Source organism: Diaphorina citri, unplaced genomic scaffold, assembly GCF_000475195.1.
Source record: "Diaphorina citri unplaced genomic scaffold, Diaci psyllid genome assembly version 1.1 scaffold125, whole genome shotgun sequence".
Taxonomy (NCBI): Eukaryota; Metazoa; Arthropoda; class Insecta; order Hemiptera; family Psyllidae; genus Diaphorina; species Diaphorina citri.
The window spans coordinates 144,493-163,284 of record NW_007377562.1 but is presented as its reverse complement, the minus strand read 5'-3'; the positions used below and the strand labels follow the sequence as shown (position 1 = coordinate 163,284).

The following is an 18,792-nucleotide window of genomic DNA, read 5'->3' as shown; positions in this document are numbered from 1 at the left end:
TATTGACACAACTATCAGTTTCTATTTTATTGGATCAGTATTTCTAGTTCTAGTCAAATATGAAGTCTATTTTTTCTATGTCAACAAATACTTGAAAATGTGGAGTGGGAACCTTCTTCACAGCAGGGATAAGGGGACAGAAAAAGAAACCCCTTTTTTTCACCAAGAATGTTTTTTATTTCTATTTTTTCTATGTCAACAAATACTTGAAAATGTGGAGTGGGAACCTTCTTCACAGCAGGGATAAGGGGACAGAAAAAGAAACCCCCTTTTTTTCACCAATAATGTTTTTTATTGCCTAAATATTTCGAAATCAACCAATCAGATTGGTCAGAGTTAAAACTTTTAATCTAAGTTTAAACTGTGATTTAGGTCCTGGCAGTAATATGGAGTATGGACTTACTTCTAAAGGAATCCGACAATGATTTCTTCATGACAGAAGCCTCGGCCGGATTATTGTATCTGAAACTCGAATTCTTGCCAATATTCACCGTGCTACCTGGAATATTCAAAGAAAACAAAGCACATTAATAATGCATTAAAAAAAAAAAAAAGTAGGTATGAGGCCCATTTTTTTCTCATCTACAACCAAATTTCCTTTAAAAACTAGCTAGTACTTACTCTGAATAATGAGGTACCTACTGCGAAGTACTTGTTCCTTCAGGGCTCGGGGGAATCTATAACGATAAAAACCTCAACAGTACTGTAAATCTGGATACATATACATAAAAATACGTGTTCCGAGGTTTTATCAGGGCTCGGTGAATCTATAACGTTAAAAACCTCAACAGTACTGTAAATCTGGATACATATACATAAAAATACGTGTTCCGAGGTTTTTGTTGTTGTTGACTTTGAAAAAGCTTTCGATACAGTTGTCCAAATTTTTTGTCCTGTTCCGAGGTTTTTGACTTTGAAAAAGCTTTCGATACAGTTATCCAAATTTTTTGTCCATCTCAAACATTCAGAGATCTCAGGAAAACACTGTTAAATCATAAAACAAATCCAGTTTTTTTTCTTTTTTTTACGGGATTTAAATCCCATCCCATTTCTAAGTCAAAAGACATAGCTAACTAAATAAGGCGGTTTTTTTTTTTTTTTTTTTTTTTTTTTTTTCGGGGGTATGGGCACTTTTTAGGGGAATTGAGGGTTCGAAAACACGGAAATGCGGGGATGTTCAAGTTGTAAAAAGCCCAATGATGTTGATACAATATTTCACATAATAGGGAGTCTAATACATTTCGTATACACCACTGACTTAGTGTTGGGTACGAGTACCTATTTCCCCATTACAAATCATTGTTGACACAACCATCAGTTTCCATTTTATTGGATCAGTATTTCTAGTTCTAGTCAAATATGAAGTCTATTTTTTCTATGTCAACAAATACTTGAAAATGTGGAGTGGGAACCTTCTTCACAGCAGGGATAAGGGGACAGAAAAAGAAACCCCTTTTTTTCACCAAGAATGTTTTTTATTGCCTAAAAATTTCGAAATCAACCAATCAGATTGGTCAGAGTTAAAACTTTTAATCTAAGTTTAAACTGTGATTTAGGTCCTGGCAGTAACATGGAATATGGACTTACTTCTAAAGGAATCCGACAATGATTTCTTCATGACAGAAGCCTCGGCCGGATTATTGTACCTGAAACTCGAATTCTTGCCAATATTCACCGTGCTACCTGGAATATTCAAAGAAAACAAAGCACATTAATAATGCATTTTTTTAAAAAAAAAAAAAAAAAAGAAGGAAGGGGGCCCATTTTTTTCTCATCTACAACCAAATTTCCTTTAAAAAACTAGCTAGTACTTACTCTGAATAATGAGGTATACTGCGAAAGTACTTGTTCCTCAGGGCTCGGGGAATCTATAACCGTTAAAACTCAACAGTACTGTAAATCTGGATACATATACATAAAAATACCGTGTTCCGAGGTTCTTTGTTGCTCATCGTTTTTTGTTGGGACTTTGAAAAAAGCTTTCGATACGTTGTACCAAATTTTTTGTCCCTGTTCCGAGGTTTTTGACTTTGGAAAAGCTTTCGTACCAGTTCTCCAAATTTTTTGTCCATCTCAAACATTTCAGAGGATCTCAGGAAAACACTGTAAATCATAAAGAACAAATCTTTCAGTTTTTTTCTTTTTTTTTTTACGGGAGTTTAAATCCCATCCCATTTCTAAGTCAAAAGAGCTGAATAGAATGATTACCTTGTGTCAGCTTGGTGGGCGCCATACAGGCGGGGTTCGTCGACAGAGACCGTCCGCAGTTGTCTACTCGGGTAGAGCGTGACGCACCCCTGTTTCATTCTCTAGATAGCAGTGCACAGGTTCGACTCGCCTTCCCTTAAACAACGAGTGCTGCACTAGCTGTACGTACTACCCCAGGGACTGACGACCTGAGAAAAAAAGAAAACAGTAACATGAATTACAGTGGTTTAGATGTGGTTACAAAAATACCAATGAAAGCCCTTAGGGCGCGCTGTTCCGTCCACACATAGTGGACGGCCGTCGATCAGTGTGAATTTATTGTGAATCGATGTCCATCGACGGCCGGTTGACTTATCTTTGGACACACCTCATTTACGAATACGACTAGAGAGTGAAGAGTCCTTTTATTTTAGCAGTAAGCTACTACTATTGTGGAGCTCAAATTCTCAATGATGAGGATGAAATTACAAACCTCGCCTGGGATTGAACATACGCCCTTCTGATTACCAGGCGAGCGTCTTGACCACTACCTCACCAGTTTCATCTGATGGTCGATGGATTTGAAAAATCCCCTTGGACATTTTGACGAAGTCGAAGGCTTGTGCAATGTCCATAGGGTCCTTTGGTGTATTTGTTGGGTAGGTAACTTACAAACGAATTTTATTTTCAGATATATTGAAGTTTGATAAGCATTTGATTGAGTCGTAAGCTTATGGAACAATGCATTTGACTGGGAATTCCAGAAGTTGAGATTAAGATGTGATACAATCCTTATGAGGAAATCTTTGGTGGATATCAGATTATACCTTCTGACCTTCCCAACATAAATTTATCTTCCATGTATCTACCACGGGTACATGTTAATTAATTTATGGCATTCACATGATTTAGCGCCAGTTAGACCGGCATACATAATCTTTATTCCTGACCACGATCTAACCTACTGTGACATTGCTATTGTTATTGGTTATCACATCTTATTGGTTATTGCTGATTGCTGTCAAGGTCATCTCGATTGGTTCCAATGAAGTTAGTCATCAGCAATGTACAATATGTACTAGGTATGTACGTACATTGGTACTTAGGTCCCTGAAGTAACGTCCTAATTAGAGACTGTCCATTTTCCAAACTCTTAGGTTTAGGCCAGCCACTCGATATCAGGATCAGGTAGACCTGATCAGGTCTTCGATTGGTTCCAATGAAAGTCATCAGCAATGTACAATATGTACTAGGTATGTACGTACATTGGTACTCAGGTCCCTGAAGTAACGTCCTAATTAGAGACTGTCCATTTTGCAAACTCTTAGGTTTAGGCCAGCCACTCGATATCAGGTAGACCTGATCAGGTCTGCGTGTCAGGTCTACCTGATACCTGATGAGCACACACATTATCTGGTAGACTCAACAGGTACGGCTGAAAAGGTTCGCCAATCAGATCTACCTGATAGTGAGTGGTTGGCCTTATAATTTGATGTATTCCCAATGTCCGGATTACTTACATGGCACATACATATCTTGGAAATCATACTCGTAGGTATTAAAAATTAATATTTTTGTAATGAAATACACATCTGGTCTGACTTATAAGACATGACAATGCTTTTCACATGACATGACTACGAAGAAACAACTCTAACAAAGCATTCCTAGAAACCCATTGCACCCATGTGTGTTTTTGTTATGAAACACCTAATAAAGAATTGCCAACTGTTCAAAACTCTATGGTTATCGAGTATACTCGAGTAGGTAGACGGAAGATGGTGGGCACAGGAATGGCTGATGGCAAAACGTGTGGTATTTGCCAATCTGGTAATATTAGAACCCTCGCCCAAGCCAAAAACCGCGCTGTCAGCATTTCACCTTGTGTTAGGTGCCACCAGTAGGTTATTAAGTCTGTGTCAAAACTGCGGAATTCCAGCATGACTACATATACATGACACAAAAGAGTTAAATCACATTGGATATTGAATAATAACCATGTCTTCGTATCAGTCAATTTATTGGACGACACTGTTTATGGGAAACGGGAAACCAGAATTGATTCCAAGAAACAATGTAAATAACCATGTAAGTGTGTGATTTCAGTATTTTATGCTGATGGGATGGATGGGTGACTTGAATTTTTTATTGAAAAAATATTGCTTCTTTCTAGTTAAAAAGCTATTTTAGACGAGTGAGTCGACAGATTTTTATTTACTTTTTAGAAAAGACTTGAGTAGGCCATAACGCACATTAGCATTAGAGATTAGAGAGATGCATTTAAATTTTATATTTGTGACAAATTTAACACACATGATTTGCTGCATACGGGAACCCTTTAGTTCTGTGTAGAACTAATGTTTAACACTTTAACGCTGGTTAGATGATATGGCTAGGAAATTGTTAAAACTCTGAGCTTATTCTGTGCATCACTGATCAAATTATAACAAAAAGGAACACTTTTAAAGGAATAAATTAAAGTAACACTTCATAAATATGGTTTATGAATTTTGCTATCTTAATAAATGTAGCCAGACTCCACTCCTTTTCCATAACAAAAACAAAGACCAAAACACTGTCAACAAAAAATTAAATCGAGAGTGATTTAAGTTCACAAAGGTCAGAGACTCAGGCAAACAAAGAAACTGAGGTCACGGGTTGTTGAGTGCGTTTGGCAGCCAGACTAAAATCTACATACACCACTAGAGCTCATCGGAATCATAATAAAGCATGTGTTTCAGTTTCCGGTGCAAGATGAGACACCTTGGCTCTCCGCCTAATATTTCTGTGGGGAATTACACACAAACACATGTGACATTAGAATTATTATAGGCTCTGTAAGACCCCAAGATAAGAACTCGACTGCCTGATGGAGTTCAAAAAATACAACCAAGACCTAACCTTTCTGGGACTTGATGGCCTGCCATTCTGATGGGAAGATGAAGGATTAGGGTAGATATAATTATATGAGCTTGAGATCTTCTTCCAATAAAATGATCCTCAATAGTGGAAGGTTCTTATAAAATTAGCAGAATGCCTTTTCCACAAGTTTGGCCATGCCTCGGGATGAACTAGCGGGATTCCGGAGCGAAGCGACGGAATTCAGCTAGTATAATTATATGAGCTTAAGATCTTCCTCCAATAAAATGATCCTCAATAGTGGAAGGTTCTTATAAAATTAGCAGTTCAGCTTCAGATCCTCTTTCCTGACTGAAAACTGAATTAGGAGACAAATGAAAGGCAGCGTCTACAATATGGTCCATCTAGAATTCGACTAAAACAAGTCCACAGTGATCAAGTGATCTTACCAACTATGGATGGGTTTCCAGTGGATATCGATAGACTTCGTACCTTATGAATTTGACAAGAGCCCACAGTTCGGTGGATCACAGGCGTGGACCATTTTGAGCACCACTAGATCTTAGGAGATCTGAGTGCTACGCTCAAGACATTTGCTGTGACATAAGACCTACTTGAGGGAACATAGCAATATGTATTTGAGTTTGAGTGACGGGTGACTTGTCGTTTGTGGTGGAATGAGTTTCTCAGAAACATAATGTTATTTGTTGATAAGATAGAACGATAGGGAGGCTGTTGTATATGTATTTGAGTTTGAGTGACGGGTGACTTGTCGTTTGTGGTGGAATGAGTTTCTCAGAAACATAATGTTATTTATTGATAAGATAGAACGATAGGGAGGCTGTTACACTATAATCACTATATCTTTTTTTTTTAAGAGGTTTGACAGAGGGAACTGTAACTGATATGGTCTTATCGTCCCGAAATCGAAGAGAGAAGGAAGACAGGATAGGAGAAAGCCAGCCGTTCCGAGAACGAACATTATCCCATCAGGATAAAATCCGCCCCGGGCGGGAATCGAACCCGCGGCCTAGCGCTTACAAGGCAGACGCACTACCAACTAAGCTAAGTAGGCTGGCATCACTATATCTTTTATTCCTTAAGACACATGTACAATATCCAAGTTGTTTTTTTCTATGACAACATTGCATGTAATGAGAAATCAAGTAGGTAGTGATATTTTGATAAAAGATCAAGTAGTGATCTCTAAAATAGGGGTAAAACGGAGCCAACAATAGAATATTCAACATTGAACAATCTTCATTGAAAATGATGAAAAAATTCAACAAAACAAAGTTGATTCTTCGTGAGACTCTGGTTTATCATCAAGAAAATATATGACCTGTAAGAGAGCTCTTCTTTCAAAAAGCTCTAGCTTTTCTATCTTAATGCTAACAAAAAACACATTGTAGTTAAATCAAACATTAGATATGGCGCCTGAAACTGTAAACAATTCCCGTGATATTATCAACAAAACATTAAATGAATTATTTCATTTTTCAACACGAATAAATTCCTCCATCAGAAGTTTTTTATTGCCTAAAAATTTCGAAATCAACCAATCAGATTGGTCAGAGTTAAAACTTTTAATCTAAGTTTAAACTGTGATTTAGGTACTGGCAGTAACATGGAATATGGACTTACTTCTAAAGGAATCCGACAATGATTTCTTCATGACAGAAGCCTCGGCCGGATTATTGTACCTGAAACTCGAATTCTTGCCAATATTCACCGTGCTACCTGGAATATTCAAAGAAAACAAAGGACATTAATAATGCATTAAAAAAAAGTAAGCATCATTCAATAGGATAAGGAAAGTCGTGTGATGTTCACACCAGATTTTTTTTTTTTTACATAAAGCTAAATCAAAATTTTGAGGGTGTAACTTCAAAATCAAGCCCCCCCAAAAATTTAGGCAAGAACCGCCTATGCTCTGGTTTATCATCAAGAAAATATATGACCTGTAAGAGAGCTCTTCTTTCAAAAAGCTCTAGCTTTTCTATCTTAATGCTAACAAAAAACACATTGTAGTTAAATCAAACATTAGATATGGCGCCTGAAACTGTAAACAATTCCCGTGATATTATCAACAAAACATTAAATGAATTATTTAATTTTTCAACACGAATAAATTCCTCCATCAGAGCAGAGCGTTAATTAAATTTTATTCCAGTTCTGCTAATGAGCAATAAACTGTGAATAATTGTGTTGCCATTTCAATTAGCACAAACCAGAGTGCAATAATCATAATCATAAATGTTCACTAAGCTGAATATGACTCATATGACCTGTAAGAGAGCTCTTCTTTCAAAAAGCTCTAGCTTTTCTATCTTAATGCTAACAAAAAACACATTGTAGTTAAATCAAACACTAGATATGGCGCCTGAAACTGTAAACAATTCCCGTGATATTATCAACAAAACATTAAATGAATTATTTCATTTTTTCAACACGAATAAATTCCTCCATCAGAGCAGAGCGTTAATTAAATTTTATTCCAGTCCTGCTAATGAGCAATAAACTGTGAATAATTGTGTTGCCATTTCAATTAGCACAAACCAGAGTGTAATAATCATAATCATAATCATAAATGTTCACTAAGCTGAATATGACTCAAACTGAACTTGGGAACAAGAACGCTATTATAATCTACATACATAGGTAAGCATGTTGTTATTTGTATCAGAATTTGTTATCTTTGGAACAGATGCACAATTGCGGTCATTCATGTCCTCTTTTATCACCAATCCCGACACTTTTCCCGAGTATTTAAATAGGCTCTAGGTAATGTTTCCCCTGGAACGCGTCATTCATGTCCTCTTTTATCACCAATCCCGACACTTTTCCCGAGTATTTAAATAGGCTCTAGGTAATGTTTCCCCTGGAACGCTATTATATATATATATTTTTTTTTTTGAGCAAATTGCCTTGGTGCCTTGGGACCGTCAGAAGTAAAGCCCGACACAATCTCCCAACTTGTTCTTTCGTTGCGTTTGTATTTGCGGAAAATCCCGGTCTAAACGAGTGAATTTTCCGCAAATGTCACGTCAACATGTCGTAGTTCGTAGCGTGTGTACCGGGCTTAACAGTTGATTTGTGGACCAATCTGTCTGTACCATAACACAAACACACCCACAGATACATACCTATGTACAATTAGGTAGATAGGTACTGTAGATAGGTATAGACTTATAGGGTAAGGTAGTACCTAAGTAGTTCGTAGGGTGTGTACCGGGCTTAACAGTTGATTTGTGGACCAATCTGTCTGTACCATAGCACACCCATAGATACATACCTATGAACAATTAGGTAGATACTGTAGATAGGTATAGACTTATAGAGTAATGTAGTACCTATGTGAGTAGAGTACTCTAATCATTTTGACCTTCACTGAGTTCTCACACTGTCCCCTATCCTGTAGACATCAGACCTGACCGTGTCTACTCAATCAATATGATCTGCACTAAAACATCCTCATATACAATATCTCCCTTGCTTTATTCCTACATCAGTGATTTCCACTGAAACATCCTCTTGTCACCACAATAGAGAACACATTGATGAGTGATTGACCATTGGAACGAAAATGAACAAGAGAAAGATACTTTCAACACACCAGGAGGGGGATTTAATAAATTTGTTCTGTTTTAGTTTTACATTGATGTGTCTGGTTTAAAGGTCAATAGATACGTAAATTGCTCCAGCCATCGCAGTGGCAGAATTCTAGGAGAAAACAATATGATGTTCACAATCCACATGAGAAGTCTCGGACACGGATAAATTCTCATTGAGTAAAGTCTACAGTTCACAGCAGAGTCATGAACGCGGTTTGAGTCATTTGACTACTGGATATTAAGGGTGAACTATTGCTTTTTGTTTCACTTTACTGCCTAGATATAGGTGCATTACATATGTTAAACCGTTTTCTTTACTCATGGTCATTTCTATCTTCCTATCTATCTGAGGCTTAGATGTGGGGGGCAAACAGCCCTAAAAGTCGGTCGGGTTAAGGTTATACGACGAAGATAAAAACCTATCTAGATCAGGTCTGCGTGTCAGGTCTACCTGATACCTGATGAGCACACACATTATCTGGTAGACTCAACAGGTACGGCTGAAAAGGTTCGCCAATCAGATCTACCTGATAGTGAGTGGTTGGCCTTATAATTTGATGTATTCCCAATGTCCGGAGTACGGCTGAAAAGGTTCGCCAATCAGATCTACCTGATAGTGAGTGGTTGGCCTTATAATTTGATGTATTCCCAATGTCCGGATTACAAGGCACATACATATCTTGGAAATCATAGGTACTCGTAGGTATTAAAAATTAAGTAATATTTTTGTAATGAAATACACATCTGATCTGACTTATAAGACATGACAATGCTTTTCACATGACATGACTACATTTTCAGCCCTTAGAAGACCCGTAAGCTAACAGCCTGCTGAGTTCCATTTTATTTGTTTAGGTTTAACAGGGCTCGTTCGGCTGTTAGGGGCTAAAAAGTAACTATGTAGGTTGTTGAAACCCAGCCTAAGCACAGGAAAAGACGGCTATGGATATACCTGATGTGTATCTAGTTCCTAAAAATGAGAATAGACAGTAAGGAATGTTCATTGTGTTAACCATGAATGCTCGTCACAAATGTCGTTCTTTGATTAACAGATATATTTTGTTGAATTTTATGACGTTACTAGGACTCGAACCCGCAACCTCCCGATCCGAAGTTGCGAATGAACTTGAAACAGAAAGGTTTCTAAGAATAGGTTAAGTTTTATGGTGCGTGGAAAAGCACCATTAGGATCATTCCATTGACAATTCAGCAGAAGCAATGTGTCGGGTAAAATCCCAATGTGCTTAATTTATGATTTAGGCACTAAAGATGTATCGAAGAAAGAAACCGAGATAACATACTCGTATCCAATGTTGTTAAAGATTCAAAGTATTCAAATATTGAAGAACTAAAATGTATGTATATGCTGAAATATGCTGGATCTTAATCTAAATGTCACCTCCCCAAATAATCTTATTTAAGTAGAAGTTGTAAATTTTAATTTCGAATTAATTACTTTCGGAAAGAGCCTAATATTATTTCTTTTTTCTTAATCAAAAGATAGATAGAATAATAAATTTTAATCCTTATACTCTTATCCATTTAAATCGGCAAAATAACCAATTTTTTCAAGTCAGCATACCTGAAAACATACAATTCAATATAATATTTCAATATATTTATATTCTTAACAATTTTTTTTTTTAAAAAAAAAAAAAAAAAAAAAAAAAAAAAAAAAAAAACAAACAAAAAAAATTTGGCTTTGATTTGTTTCACACTGGTGGCAGCTCGAAGAAATTTTAATTCGCCACATTCAGAAGGCATGAAAACACGAGATTCACGAGAAGTATTTGGCATGGAATTTTATTTACACTCAACATGTAGAGTAATTGAGAATGTTTTCGCGATTCCATTCACTGCAAACACTGCAATGTGGGTGAAACTCAATGTTTTACATAGGGGTGATAGCGGGATCTAATAATGACCTATAAGACATCCACAAGACATAAGACGAGGCCAGTAAGGGTGATAGCGGGATCTAATAATGACCTATAAGACATCCACAAGACATAAGACGAGGCCAGACAAGACCTATAAGACAAGGGTGAAATGGATGGAAGTGACACAAATCATTACAAGTATGGTCAAGATAGGTTTGTTTCTATCTGGCTATATCAGAAGGTTAGAAATCTATTGCTCTCATCTGCCTGAAATGCAATCCAAGGAGTCAGTCATCTGCATTCCAAGGAGCTCTCTTGTTTACAAATTCTCTAAAATTCCCTAGCATCCAAGGAGAGTGTTTTAAAAAGAAAGGCACTGCATTGAAATATAAAGTGACTTTCTAAGGAGCCGGGTCTAAAGACCTTGTTCCTAAGGAGCCAACTCCTTAGAAAAGAGACCCATACACCTTAGATCGAACTTCATGGTGCAATGCTTCAGAACACAAAGAATTGGACAGCATTAAGCAGAAAAGAACCAGCCATGAGGCAATTCCCCTCAAATATGGAAGAAGTTGGAAGAACCATCCATAACTCAATTCCCCTTACATATTATGTATGGTTCTTTTCTGCCAAGTGTAAGGGCTTGAGAACCCCTGATCCATCAACATTGACACTCGTATTTATGAACAAGAATGATCGTTCTTAGATCAGTCTCAAGTCAAAATTGACCAATCAAATGCCTTGAGACTATGCTTAGCACGAACTTAAGAGCCAGCATTTTGTTTATAAATATGGGTGTAAGACTGTACCAGTACCAAGTTTGACATCTGATGATACACGATACACCGTACCGAAAACAAGTAGGTTGATTTTTACGAGACATGTGGGGTTCGTCTTCCAAGGCCAGAGTCACCTACTCGAATCCCGATCCCGACAGGTGAATACACCACCTTCATTCTTTTCAATAGAGAGCTTAGGAGCTACCCACAACACTGGTACCGGGCACCGAGCTAAAGAGAGCTAATTACCAGAGGAATAACTTCCTACTACATACAGACCCAACATAGGATACATTGATACATAATAGCAGAACACCAACATGGTTTTTTTTTTTTTTTTTAATGAATTCTCCTAGAGGAGCTCTTTCAACCAACCACTGACTTGTCAGGAAAAAATCTCGAAGGTATATACAGGAAGGAGAACCTGTCAATAATGTTGTCTGGTATTTCAGATGAGGAACTCTTCAACCTAACCACTATTGCCAGGAAAAAAGACTCCGTACAAAAATGTCTACAGGAAAGAACTTCTTCTTCTTTTTTTTTTTTTTTTTTTTTTTTTAACAAAATTCCCGAGTGCGGAGGCTAGTTCTTTACTTAGCTTAGGTCCGATTAGAGCAGAAGTAGAAGGGCTTTTATTCCGAAGTTCTGAACACACCAGCCCTTGAGAAAATCTTCAAATGGATTGGATGTTCTTAAACTTGAGACCATGTAACTCACAAATCGTCAGATTCGTATGTTTAACTGATGCAATGTCATTCTTTAGCAACCTGAAGATATTATTGATCTGTAATAAATTCCGCACAAAAACCAATAACCTTGACTTCGTAAATACATACATATTGTTTGTGAACGCGCCCTTAAAATTTGAATTCCCTCCAATGCTCCATTAATTACGACAACCTCGACACTCTCTATACGAGTAGTTGACATGGAGTACCAGTACATCTGGAATTCTGGGATGAGACACATATTGCCAGATGTGAGAGGAATGATAGGCAATGCTATATGAAATTATGATAAACTAATGCGTCTGTCCATCAGTCTTTGAGCTGATTACCTAATTACTTCCAAAGTAAACAACAATCTTGATGCTGCAATGCACTCGTGGGATCTGTAAACTCCATAGGAAATCAACAGTATGTAAATGAATAGTAGCAATAAGCTATCTATTTTTTTTACTTCTTTTTTTAGATGTTAATGTTATCAAACAATTTGCTAAAACAAAGTTTGATTATGGGTGGGGTTAATGCCTATAGATGGCATTCTCCATTTTATATAATACTTTTCACAAAATTTGAACCCATCTTCAAGATAATACATCATGAAGCTATTTTGTTGATTTTATATTGCAGTGCTTATTTAGACTGTCTAAGTAGAACATGTACATTGTACATAGGTGATGATACCTGTATAGTTCAACTGATGAGAAGTATTACGCATAAGAAACTCGTATGATGGATCTAGATAGGCAATGCACTCGTGGGATCTGTAAACTCCATAGGAAATCAACAGTATGTAAATGAATAGTAGCAATAAGCTATCTATTTTTTTACTTTTTTTTTTTTAGATGTTGATGTTATCAAACAATTTGCTAAAACAAAGTTTGATTGGGTGGGGTTAATGCCTATAGATGGTATTCTCTATTTTATATGAGACTTTTTACAAAATTTGAACCCATCTTCAAGATAATATATCATGAAGCTATTTTATTGATTTTATATTGCAGTGCTTATTTAGACTGTCTAAGTAGAACATGTACTTAGGTACATTTTACATAGGTGATGATACCTGTAGTTCAACTGATGAGAAGTATTACGCATAAGAAACTCGTATGATGGATCTATACCTATCTGATATGAAATTATGATAAACTAATGCGTCTGTCCATCAGTCTTTGAGCTGATTACCTAATTACTTCCAAAGTAAACAACAATCTTGTATATGCTTAGCTTATAATCATTTCAGCGTAGATGGATGAGCGTCTAAAAATAACATAAAAACATCATAATCCGTATACCCTCGTAACACTAAGCCACTGTTTGAAATTTCGAATTAAAGTAAATGCGTGTTCTCATTTGAGAATTTGAACAAATAAATTCATCTCAAAATTGTGTAGAAATAAAATGAATAAATATATTCATCTCAATCAAGTAAGCATTGTCCCAGGGGAGTTGTCTGCAGAGAGAATTGAAAATTGTAAATTTTGTAAACAACAAAACAACTTGGAATGGTCAGTGATGTCAGCATGCAGACCATTTTTATTAGGTCACCTGTCACATTATTTATTTGGCACCTTCTCTTTTTTTGGAGGGAGAGGGGGGAGAGAGAGAGAGAGGTTTGATAGATAACGGTAACTAGGCTAGCACGTGAATTGGGGTAAATTATATTTTGTACCTATCTTTTTCTGGTACCTGGTACTTACCTGGAGGTATCTGATGTAGAGTGACGGCTGTACTCCACCGTCCCCCTCCCAAGCTGACGAGATGAGGAGTGTGGGTGTGAACCTTGAGAGCGCGGCCTGATTCTTCAACCTCCACGGTCTTTCCCGCCATCTGAAATGAGAACGAAGGAATTTCATTTTATTTCATTTCGAAGAATTTCATATTTCATGAAAGAAAATCATTGTACCTACCTAGAAAGAGGTCAATTATCTTGGGGAACAAAATCGAAAAGGTGAACTTTTTTGAGTAGGGTGGGTACAATTACAAGGTCTGAACAATTATGTACTGAGCTTACATTTCGAACACGTATTAGAACACTACCGAATATCCTTCAAAAATTAGATAAATCATTTATTTTGTATCATCGGACTGATCGGTAATATTTTTTGGCAACTGACACAGTTCCATAATGATATAGATTCTTGTTAAAGTCAAAGTAACAAATTTCACTATCACTATCAGGTAACAGGTAGAATATATCGGTCAGATTGAATGACGAATATTTGAATTTTAAAACCAATATCAAGACACACAATCCAGCTCAAATAAACTCAGAATACTTGTAGGTTTTATTGTTCCATCAATATCTTGAAGGTTTTATTATTATTTCATCAATGACAATGTTTTGTAGGTTTTATATCAATGAATTTTAATACCATTCCTCATATGAAATTCTTCCAACCCACACTTCCACAAGATTCACACGGTGTTAGTGGAACTTTATCATTCTCATAACATATTGATATGTACAATTGTACATAATGAGTTCACTGCTTCAAGACGTGAAGGTAACAAGTTGATGTTTCGAAGGACTCAGAATACTTGTAGGTTTTATTGTTCCATCAATATCTTGAAGGTTTTATTATTATTTCATCAATGACAATGTTTTGTAGGTTTTACTTATATCAATGAATTTTAATACCATTCCTCATAATCATATGAAATTCTTCAAACCCACGCTTCCACAAGATTCACACGGTGTTAGTGGAACTTTATCATTCTCATACTGATATGTACATAATGAGTTCACTGATTCAAGACGTGAAGGTAACAAGTTGATGTTTCGAAGATGTATTTAGGTTTATCATGTCAAAGTCAAAGATATCCATGAGTTAATTTATGATTTAGGCACTAAAGATGTATCGAAGAAAGAAACCGAGATAACATACTCGTATCCAATGTTGTTAAAGATTCAAAGTACCTATTCAAATATTGAAGAACTAAAATGTATGTGTATGCTGAAATATGCTGGATCTTAATCTAAATGTCACCTCCCCAAATAATCTTATTTAGAAGTTGTAAATTTTAATTTCGAATTAATTACATACTTTTGGAAAGAGCCTAATATTATTTATTTTTTCTTAATCAAAAGATAGAGTAATAAATTTTAATCCTTATAATCTTATCCATTTTAATCCTCATCAGTTTTATGGTAATTTAATTTGTTCAAAAATCCACGTGTTTTGATGTCAATCTCCATGTTGGAAGTTGGAACTGGACCAAATTTTTTTAAGCAGAGATAGACGCTTTGTGCGGGTGATGAGCCGATGAGAGATGGCTGAGTGACAATCTGCATCTACATGTGCACTCTGTGAGCCTCAAAAAGAGTGTTTCAACGACATTTTATTTCGAAGTAGTGAAAAAACTGCTAGCTTAGCTTCGTGTGGTCTGTGTCGTAGCACGTTTATCCCGAAGTATGCCTCTCATCAGATGGACACACACAATAGGTACTTAACATTCAGGTGCTGGGTCAACACGAGAACACCAGATTTCACCTTTTTACGTACAAAGTATGTGCAATAAAACATTGTTCGAATTTTTATCCGATTTTCTTTTACAAAAAAAAAAAAAAAAAAAAAAAAAAAAAAAAAAAAAAAAAAAAAAAAAAACTATTTTCTTTTAAAAAAAAAAAAAAAAAAAAAAAAAAAACAAACAAACAAACAAACAAACAAACAAACAAAAGTTGGTATTGATTTGTTTCACACTGGTGGCAGCTCGAAGAAATTTTAATTCGCCACATTCAGAAGGCATGAAAACACGAGATTCTCGAGAAGTATTTGGCATGGAATTTTATTTGCACTCAACATGTTGAGTAATTGAGAATGTTTTCGCGATTCCATTCCCTGCAAACACTGCAATGTGGGTGAAACTCAATGTTGTGACATAAGGGTGATAGCGGGATCTAATAATGACCTATAAGACATCCACAAGACATGAGACGAGGCCATACAAGACCTATAAGACAAGGGTGAAATGGATGGAAGTGACACAAATCATTACAAGTATGGTCAAGATAGGTTTGTTTCTATCTGGCTATATCAGAAGGTTAGAAATCTATTGCTCTCATCTGCCTGAAATGCAATCCAAGGAGTCAGTCATCTGCATTCCAAGGAGCTCTCTTGTTTACAAATTCTCTAAAATTCCCTAGCATCCAAGGAGGGTGTTTAAAAAAGAAAGGCACTGCATTGAAATATAAAGTGACTTTCTAAGGAGCCAACTCCTTAGAAAAGAGACCCATACACCTTAGATCGAACTTCATGGTGCAACGCTTCAGAACACAAATAATTGGACAGCATTAAGCAGAAAAGAACCAGCCATAAGGCAATTCCGCTTAAATATGGAAGAACCATTCATAACTTAATACCCCTTACATATGTATGGTTCTTTTCTGCCATGTGTAAGGGCTTGAGAACCCCTGATCCATCAACATTAAGACTATACCAAGCTTGACATCTTTAAAGCCCGACACAATCTCCCAACTTGTTCTTTCGTTGCGTTTGTATTTGCGGAAAATCCCGGTCTAAACGAGTGAATTTTCCGCAAAAGTCGCGTCAACATATCGTAGTTCGTAGGGTGTGTACCGGGCTTAACAGTTGATTTGTGGACCAATCTGTCTGTACCATAGCACACCCATAGATACATACCTATGTACAATTAGGTAGATAGGTACTGTAGATAGGTATAGACTTATAGGGTAAGGTAGTACCTATGTGAGTAGAGTACTCTAATCATTTTGACCTTCACTGAGTTCTCACACTGTCCCCTATCCTGTAGACATCAGACCTGACCGTGTCTATTCAATCAATATGATCTCCACTGAAACATCCTCTTGTCACCACAATAGATAACTCAATGATGAGTGATTGACCATTGGAATTCTTGTTTTTTGTCTGTGTAGTGTTAGTATGGATTCGATTTCTCCTTTGATTTCCTCTGGATTTTCACTGTTGTATAGGTCTTCCCTTATAATAAATATGTTCTCTGTTCGAGTTTTACATTGATGTGTCTGGTTTAAAGGTCAATAGATACGTAAATATAAGAATAGACACCAACCTCAGTGGTGCAGTGGTTAACGCGTTGGACTTTGGATCTCAAGGTTGGTGGTTCGAGTCCAAGTCAAGTCATAAAATTTATCTAGGTGTAATAATTGGGGAACGATATTTGTCACAAGCATTTAAAAGGTTGGTGGTTCGAGTCCAAGTCAAGTCATAAAATTTATCTAGGTGTAATAATTGGGGAACGATATTTGTCACAAGCATTTAAATATTATGTTTAACACGATTAAAAATTCCTAAAAATGAGAATAGACAGTAAGGAATGTTCATTGTGTTAACCATGAATGCTCGTCACAAATTTAATGTCGTTCCTTGATTAATAGACACATTTTGTTGAATTTTCTGACGTTACTATAGGACTCGAACCCGCAACCTCCCGATCCGAAGTTGCGAATGAACTTGAAACAGAAAAGTTTCTAAGAATAGGTTAAGTTTTATGGTGCGTGGAAACGGTTCGTCTTCCAAGGCCAGAGTCACCTACTCGAATCCCGATCCCGACAGGTGAATACACCACCTTCATTCTTTTCAATAGAGAGCTTTGGAGCTACCCACAACACTGGTACCGAGCACCGAGCTAAAGAGAGCTAATTACCAGAGGAATGACTTCCTACTACATACAGACCCAACATGGGATACATTGATACATAATAGCAGAACACCAACATGGTTTTCTCCCAACAATATTCGAAATTCTCTACCCGTCATACATAAACATAGCCCAAGTTTCTTTTTTTTTTCTTTTTTTTTTTCTTCTTCTTCTTCTTCTTCTTCTTCTTCTTCTTCTTTCTGTAACAAAATTCCCGAGTGCGGAGGCTAGTTCTTTACTTAGCTTAGATCCGATTAGAGCAGAAGTAGAAAGGCTTTTATTCCGAAGTTCTGAACACACCAGCCCTTGAGAAAATCTTCAAATGGATTGGATGTTCTTGAACTTGAGACCATGTAACTCACAAATCGTCAGATTCGTATGTTTAACCGATGCAATGTCATTCTTTAGCAACCTGAAGATATTATTGTTCTGTAATAAATTCCGCACAAAAACCAATAACCTTGACTTCGTAAATACATACATATGTAAGTATCCATCAAACACATACTCCATCAATCGACAATCAACTACACCCAATATTACGAGTACCTACGTCTGTACCAGTTAAACAACTATAATTCAATACTCAATAATATGATAGCATGCATAGTGCTAATTACCTGTTATCTCAGGTACGTCATGTCAGTAGCTATACATTAAGCATATTACAGGGTAGCCTAGGATTTGCGTTCAAAAGGATTTTCCTCCAAATCAGAATGGACTGAGAAGAAACGCAAGACAAATTAAACCATTTCAGGATTTATATGCTTTTCCCGGAATGGAATTCCATGACTTTTCCAGTAAATTTCCATGAATTTTCCAGAAATTTAGGGGACGGAGGTACTTAAAAAACAGTAAGATTACCCCTTGATTTAAATAAAATATGCAGAACGTCAAGGAATATGAAAAACACAAAAACAAGCGAATACACGATTCAAGCTGGTTTGGAGAAAAAAGAAAAACCCCTATTTTTTAAAAAAAAAAAAAAAAAAAAAGGTTTTGTCAGCAAAATTCTATCGAGTCCGAAGGTCGTCTGAAGTATTAGCTAGAAAATATCACGGGGTCAAAGTTTTCTAGCACATGTACGTAGAAGCCGTAGTAAGTTTCCAAG

The 18,792-nt window shown here is 36.5% G+C and overlaps 1 protein-coding gene across 1 annotated transcript in view; it reads right to left on the bottom strand.

Moving 5' to 3' along the window:
* Positions 1-18,792, bottom strand: part of LOC103524911 (myosin-11-like) — an 82,558-nt gene that overhangs the window by 31,391 nt on the left and 32,375 nt on the right. The window contains 5 exon segments of the mRNA XM_026820183.1: positions 404-499; positions 1,588-1,683; positions 2,030-2,103; positions 2,378-2,396; positions 13,742-13,871. Coding sequence (XP_026675984.1) covers positions 404-499; positions 1,588-1,683; positions 2,030-2,103; positions 2,378-2,396; positions 13,742-13,871 — 415 coding nt within the window.